We start from the raw sequence: 7,875 nt of genomic DNA, 5'->3' as shown, positions 1-7,875 counted from the left end.
AGCTTCAGTGGTTACATATTACATGGGTTTTACACCTAAATCATGGAGAGCCCCATAAACTGACTTACTTTAGTGAAGATGTAGCTTGGCAGTTAAGATGCTAGCCTTCCAATCCCAGGGTCCTGGGTTCAAATCCTGTGACAGCACAGGATTTTTTGTCAGACTAAAGAAGCATCTCCACTCCCTAAGCCTTGTATGAGACTTCGCTGATACAGCATCACTTTATTCTATTTGTTTAAGAGGAACCTGAATATCAGCCGACTTCCAGAGGACGTCACACCTTTATAAATAAGATGATTTTCAAATATTATTGGAATTATAAATATGATAATTAGATGAATGTCACTTTAATAGGCACTTATGAGAATGAAAACTTGTGCGGAAGACCACTTGGATTGCGTTTCGACAAGGCTGGGTTCTTATATGTTGTGGAAGCTTATTCCGGGCTATATAAACTTAATGTGTCCTCAGGTTGGTGGAAGGTTTATATGTTATGTAAATTAAGCTTTCTGCGCATGCGATGCCGCACTGCTGCCTCCTTTGCACTATGATCTGGCTTGCTATATTGATTACAGAAATGGACCTAAGGCAAGTTTTATATAGCATATTATTGCCGTCCTCTATGCACTTTAAATTTTTCATTCGAACGCTCATAGAACAGGCTATTTTCTGATCAGCTCCACCATTGGAGAGTAGGCTTATTCAATAATAGGCATATTACAAATAATACTCCATTGTACTCCTGGGTTTTGAAAGAAACAACGAGAATTAACATCTTAACGTCTTTGGTTGGTGCCTTGCTTAATGACACAAGTAACCATGGACGTCGACGGTGGGGGACAGAGGGTTCCCCACTTTTCAAAGTAAGGGTAACATCATATCAATTGTTCCCCTCCCCCACCAACTTTTCACCAACCTTCTATAGTTAATCCCACTTTCCAAGAAAAGAACAACAACAATTACGAATGACTGTCATGAATGTTGTCTATTCACTTGTGCTCTGTTAGGTGCAGTGCGTTTTTCCGGACCAATACCTAGATACTGTAAACGCAATTGTATTTCGTAACCATCTCAGTAACCACTCCATCGATTTTATGGATGCAACTGTTATCAGAGGCTAAATTTATTATGAAAACAATGTACTGTACTGTACGTTGTTAAAATTGGAAGCGTGTAAACCTATTAGGACATTTTTACAAACTCATAAATGCACAATTTCTACTATAAACGATTTATTCCTTTTGTATATTATTAAGACCCGCGTATATACTAGTGTTAATTATTATCTGCATACATATATTCCAGTATTTTTTTTTTATTTAAAAAAATTATAGTTAGTCAATTGATTTTTATATATCAGTTATTACACAATAATTATACATCCTTTCACACGGATAGTTCTGTCTATTTCGACATATTATTTAAGAAGTGATATCACAAAACTCCGATCTTGACGCAACCTCGCCATGACATCATGATAATGATAAATTAAGTATATCACCTTTTATGTTTGTAAAATAAAAATGCTGCGTTATGTTGTGTGTGCTTCCTATCTCCTTAGTTATGTTTGATTACAAGTTATACGGTAGTATTTTCCACTCACAACAGTGTAGTCGCAATACTACTCGTACAAAAGTGAAATTCAAAAAGAGGAGAAAAGGCTTGATTTTAAAATTTTTGTATGCAAAGAGACTATAGAATTGGAATGACGGTTTAATGTTTATCCATGATGGAACATGGTTTACCATTTGTTGTTCATGGTTCGAATACGTCACAAGCTAATCAGTAGGTAATTATTATTTTTGTGAATGCTAGTTTGTACGAAATATGTTAGCGGGCATGATTATGATTACTAGGACAAATTACTGGGCCCTAGATCTGCCACAGTGGCAGATATAGGGCCCAGCCTGCCCACGCCCTATTTATTTTTTCAAAATTTAAAAGTGGAGAAAAAAGAAAATTATATTTAAATATACCATTTCCGGCCAAACTAGAGGTGCCATAAGTTTCTTACTTCAGCCCCAACCATGGTGGAGTTGAGGTGGTCTGCACTCCATCTGTAAAAATCCCTTCCTGCCCCCCCCCCACCTCTATTTGGAATTCCTGGACCCGCTATTTGAAAATGTAGTGTGGAAATAAGTTTTAATAGAATTCCTAAAAACGCCAGCTTCCTGGGGCTTCACCCTCTAGATTCCCACCGGGGGCCCCTCGACGGCCCCCTGACCGCAGCCAAAGATTGGGCCTACGGCCGAAGACTTCCTTTTTTTTGCAATTCGTCCCCCCCCCCACTTCACAACGGATCGGCGCAGTTGCAAGCAACTTACCCAAAGCATGGAGAGGTGTCAAAGTAATTCACGCATGTCGAGAGTAGAAATGATTGGAATGTTTCAGCAATTTCACCATATAAAACATTATTAGCAAATGGCATAATGATTACAAAAACACCATGTACGAGTCATAATCGGTTTATGTTCCTTTAGGTGAGATGGTACAGTTAGTGAACTCAGACGATAAATCTGTTGGTCAACCAATGAAATTCGTAAATGACCTTGACGTCACTAGTGACGGTGCGGTATACTTCAGTGATACGAGTGCTAATTTTGAACGCCGTGATTTCGCACATCTTTCTATTAATGCTGATAAAAGTGGACGGTGAGTTATAATACCCTAAAGTTATTAAATTTCTTTTAAAATTTAACGGACGATGCGTACCATTAATAATAATGATAATAATAATAATAATAATGATAATAATAATAATAATAATAATGATGATAATAATAATAATAATTGTTAATTGTATTGTTATTATAACCTACGACTATTATTATTATTATTATCATCATCATTGTTATTATTATGATCATTATCATTGTCATGTCATTGTTATTATAACCTACGACTATTATTATTATTATTATTATTATTATTATTATTATTATTATTATTACTATTATCATTTTTATTACTATGATTTTGTTGACGTCATAGTCGCACGGGAAACACTAATTCAGATTATAATTAAACTCCGGATGATTTAATAATGTTGTGCTACTTTAACGAAGTGAATCAAATTGAGGCATAGAAAGCAAAAATGATCTCTCTGAGATCATTATGTGATGGATGACATGAGATTTACCCTTTTACGAATTTACTTGCAGAATATTCAAGTTTGATCCAAACACGAATAAGACTGTTGTAGTTCAGAAGGACTTAGGCTGGGTAAACGGGGTCCAAGTGTCTCCGGACGAAGACTACCTTTTGTACTCAGAAGGTCAATTTTCCCGCATAATGAAGTGAGTCACGTAGGAATGCAAGGTCACTAAGATGAAGGTGGGGTTAAGGGGAACCTTAACCGCAAGGACACCCTGATTTCTAATCGATATCACTCTGGTTCACTGTGACTTAATTTACATTTTCCAAAGGGCCAAGGCCTTCCCCGTGACTACGACCTTAAAATTACTAAATATGATACTAGAAATGTTACAACTAACATAAATAAGATTTAGCTATTAATACACTGCAAATCAGTGGCGGCGCCAGGATTTCCCAAAAGTGGGGGGGGGGGATCCAAGGTCCCCGACGAGGGGGTAGGGGGCGCTAATGTTCCCGACGAGAAAAAAGTGTGCGTGGTCGGGCGTCGCTAAAAACCTTTCGAAAGTGGTCCAGGGGACGTGTGGTCCAGGGGACGTATCCCCCCGAAAATATGACAATTTATGGGGTTTGAAAGGCTTTTAATCGATTTTAGAGTCTATTAATACTGTATGTACAAAATACATAATATTTTGATTTTTTTTTCTCCCCAACGAATTGTGGCTTTTCTCCCCGACGGGGGTCTGTTAACCCCACTAGCGCCGCCACTGCTGCAAATATGGGTAGAATACTTTGATTAACGTGAAAAAAGCGAATTGAAGTAGAACATATAAAGGAGACACTAATCGAATAAAGTTAGGTTACTGAAGAGAAGAGGAGGAGCCAGAGTGCACGAGAGGTAGCGGGAGAGGAGGATGGAATGATGACGATGAGAAATTGGCATGGACATCATGGGTAGGTTTATGGTGATGTAGATTTTCAGAAGATGGCATGATCACCGCTATGATGATGGCATCATCCACTGTACCCTCTCCTTTATCGACAGTAATCCTCTTTACACAAATCCAATAACCAATGTATTTTTTCAAAGGTTACATTTGGAAGGGCCCCAAAAGGGCAAGGTGGAAGTGTTTTCCGACAATCTACCAGGATTCCCCGACAACATCAGACTATCCCGCAAAAACAGCTATTGGGTCGCCATTAATGCCCTCAGAAAACAGTTATCCCTATATGACTTCCTGACGGATAAACCACGACTGCGAACACTGCTCCTGAAGGTAGGCTGAACACTTTTAATATCAGAATAATATTTTTCTAAAATGGTTTCTTCGCAGAAGGCATAATTTTTTGTAAAAATATTAGATAAAACCGTGTTGCCATAGTATCACACCAAAAGTAAAGCATCATATTCCATTATTATTATTATTATTATTATTATTATTATTATTATTATTATTATTATTATTATTATTATTATTATTATTATTATTATTATTATTATTATTACCACCCTATTTCATACTGTTGTGCTACTATTGTTTTTTTCATTTCTTATTATTATTATTATTAATCCATAATTAACCAATAATTATTATTTATTTTTCAGGTCGTTGATCCAAATTTTTTTCTGAAATCATTGACAAAATATGGCTTGATCATTGAACTCGATATCCATGGCAACATCATCCGCAGCCTCCATGACGAAGATGGCGGTGTGTTACATAGTTGTAGTGAAGTTTTTGATACAGGAAATACATTGTTTATAGGCTCGTTCAAAGCTAATTTCATAGGAAAGTTGGAATTATGATAGAGACTAAAGGAATAAATTTGATCGTTTATCTATTGTTCTTTATCTTTTAGTTGGATTACCTATTACGGTATCACTGTGTTTACTATAGAAACCAAAAAAATTCATGTAGCCTACAAAAACGATAGGCCTAACATTAATTATGATGATAGGCTTAAATGTATTCATAACAATGATAACGACAATGATGATGATGATAAATATTAATATATAAATAATATCAAAAGTAATAATGGTAAGAATATACAAATAAACAACAAAATCAGCAACTAAAAACAACCCAACCTCAATAATCATGACAATAATTTGTCAATTTCACATTATCCTACAGTTTGGCCTACTGAAACTGTTATATTTACGGAAATTATATCACCAGACTAGGGAATGTCTATATATGTGTAGCCTGACGTGTGTACATTTTTATTGATCGAATATTTTCAACATATTTTATAGATTAGTCTGTAAATCCACAGCCTGAATTCGTTTAGCCAATACAATGGCATTGCTGTTGAGTTATTATCGAGGGACCTGCATTGAAAGATACCATACATAAACGTAAAAACAATATAAAAAAAAAAAAACCACGGACCATAATCATTAAAAGAAGAAGAAGAAGAACCAAACAAACACCGAGAGACCTTTTGGAAATCCGGAGTCTGTGTTGTTTCCTTGCCAACCAGCCATTAAATCAAACCATCCTTAACACCACTTCTAATCATGTTCACTTTTAAACACCTTGGTATTTGTGACCTTAAAGTATTAATTCTACGTCATCATGTTGTTAAGCTCGTACAGTTTTCATCCATGAAAATGCTGTGTGTTCATTTACATAATTTGAGCTGTAGGCCTACGTGCGCGTGACCATGACGTCTCAATGTAACTCATTCCGCTATAAATATGTCAAACTCTATATTGGCAGAAATGTAATAATTCGACGAACAAACCCCATCAAAGTATCAGGAAGTTGTATGTGTCTACTTGGCCTAGAATTATTAAATTGCACCGTTCACCCTCAAAGTTCAAGCTTTTCACGCAATTCTAAACACACGTACGCGACAAGAATGGATTTGTTTATTTAATTTTTTTTTAAAGAATGTTTACACACCCACACACACCCTTCCTGGATGCACACCCACGATTTAAGCTGATTAAATGTGACTAGTTTTTACTGAAGAATACATAATGTTTTGAAAGCGCACGGGTGACCTTCCAACTGTTTTATAATTAGGTTATAGAGTAATTCATAAAGATGAGGGGGGTAGTAACCTCACATGACTGGCTAAATCCGTAAAAAGGTATGTGTACGAACTGAAATCCTTTGCTGTGCCTTACAAACTAAAATTATACGAGAATTTCCTTTTGCTGATTTCCACGTGAAAACAGTTAATGGTGTATGAAAACATAATACAAACTAACAAAATGTCTTCTAAAAGAGATAAGCCTATAAAACTGGCCTACATACTCCCATTGAATGCATTTATCCTGTTGTAGAATAGGCCTATTAAACTTTATGACAAAATTGACAGTAATGGCGCTATTGTAATACAATGTGTTTCCACTTTTCGATGTATGGTAGCCCCTATATTATTTAACCAAGTTACAAGCAAGAAATTATTATGTGTTGGTGACGATCCAATTTAGGGTGCAAATGTGAGGGTCATTTTAATTTCTGACGTCTCAGACACAAACTGTCTCTAAAAAAATATCAATGGGTCTAACTCTATAAATGGAAATTTCTACAATAGTTTGTTAAAGTCTAGTAGAGAAATGATTAGATTTTTGTGACGATCCGGAGTAGGGTGTGGATATGAGAACCATTCAAAGGAAAACGTCCCAGACGAGATATTTCAAAAACAGTTCAACTGATCTGAACTGACCTTTCGGGAAAGTTTATAACCAAGTTACAAGAAAGAAATTATTAAATGATGGTGACCATCCAGTTTTGGGTGTGAATTTGAAGGTCATTTAAATTTCCAACGTCCCATTCCTAAATATCTCCTAAAACCTATCAACGGATCTAAATGCAACTTTCATATAATAGTTTGTAATGATCCAATAAAGAAATGATTAGATTTTGGTGACGATCTGGAGTAGGTATGAGGACCATTCAAAGGGAAACGTCCTAGACCTGACATACCAAAAAACTGAATCTAACTGATCTTAATTAAACTTTTTGGAATGTTTAACCATAGAAAGAGGAAACCTGGTCGCCAGCGCATTCTGTTTTTACAATATATCCAGCGCCTTTTGGGTGATCCTGAGGGAATGCTGCAGCCACACCAAATCATCTCAATGGCCCAAAATCGCAAAAACTGGAGAAAACTTGTGGTCGCCTGCTTTCCAGCCGACTGATGATAATGATGAACCAAGTTACAAGGAAGACATTACAGTATTTAACTTTGGTGGCGATACAGATTCGGGTGTGAAGTTGATAATCATTTTAAGTCCTAAGTTCCCAGACTTAAGTATCTGAAAAACTGACCAATGGACCAAAATACAACTTTATAGAATAGTTTGTCATGGTCCACTAAAGAAATGATGAAATGTTTGTGACGATCCGGAGTAAGGTGTGGACATGAGGGTCATGTAACTGTAGACGTCCCAGACCAGATATCCCAAAAAAGTTGTTTAATGAGCTACAAATGCACTGACCTACGCAGAGTCGGCTCATATACCGCGCAATGGTTACGAGTCTCCATAGCACCCTCGCTATTACTATTGCAGCTATAGTTTGAGTCTCACTAACGTCGCCTTGTCGTGAAATTAGTTTCCATTGGGGTGGGGGTGGGGGAGGTTTGCTTCATAATTTTTTAAAAGTTTTTAGTAGTAAGTAGTCTTTTTGCGTGTGTTCTTCACATTTTAATGACAATTTTGTTGCAATTTCAACATCACTTCTCATTAAGGCAATATGGAAAAACCCTGTTTTCTGTTGTACACACATATAGTATGTCTAGTTTACTATTGATGTTATGCTG

The 7,875-nt window shown here is 36.3% G+C and overlaps 1 protein-coding gene across 2 annotated transcripts; it reads left to right on the top strand.

Annotated features, from left to right (window-relative positions):
* The first annotated feature begins 98 nt into the window (after nt 1-98).
* LOC117100902 (adipocyte plasma membrane-associated protein-like) lies at nt 99-5,527 on the top strand. Of its 2 annotated transcripts, XM_033240745.1 has the most exons (6): nt 99-471; nt 2,481-2,652; nt 3,162-3,296; nt 4,184-4,370; nt 4,700-4,928; nt 5,159-5,527. In XM_033240745.1, the coding sequence occupies exons 1-5, from the start codon at nt 336-338 to the stop codon at nt 4,898-4,900; spliced, it is 831 nt and encodes a 276-aa protein (XP_033096636.1). In that variant the 5' UTR covers nt 99-335; the 3' UTR covers nt 4,901-4,928; nt 5,159-5,527. The 2 variants fall into 2 exon arrangements, with proteins under 2 accessions (XP_033096636.1, XP_033096635.1); XM_033240744.1 differs by having other exon boundaries at nt 100-471; nt 4,700-5,527.
* Nucleotides 5,528-7,875: the final 2,348 nt, after the last annotated feature.

This window comes from Anneissia japonica, unplaced genomic scaffold (assembly GCF_011630105.1).
Source record: "Anneissia japonica isolate Jap-2015-1 unplaced genomic scaffold, ASM1163010v1 scaffold287858_len863314_cov180, whole genome shotgun sequence".
Classification (NCBI taxonomy): domain Eukaryota; kingdom Metazoa; phylum Echinodermata; class Crinoidea; order Comatulida; family Comatulidae; genus Anneissia; species Anneissia japonica.
The sequence above is the reverse complement of the archived record's forward strand: the minus strand, read 5'-3'. Positions and strand labels throughout refer to the sequence as shown.

What these genes read in the sequence shown, in the direction of transcription:
- LOC117100902 (XM_033240745.1), top strand. Translation starts at nt 336, where the DNA reads ATGAATGTCACTTTAATAGGCACTTATGAGAATGAAAACTTGTGCGGA. An exon ending in TAAACTTAATGTGTCCTCAG is followed by an intron (nt 472 to 2,480) that starts GTTGGTGGAAGG and finishes ATGTTCCTTTAG; the next exon opens with GTGAGATGGTACAGTTAGTG. An exon ending in CAATTTTCCCGCATAATGAA is followed by an intron (nt 3,297 to 4,183) that starts GTGAGTCACGTA and finishes ATTTTTTCAAAG; the next exon opens with GTTACATTTGGAAGGGCCCC.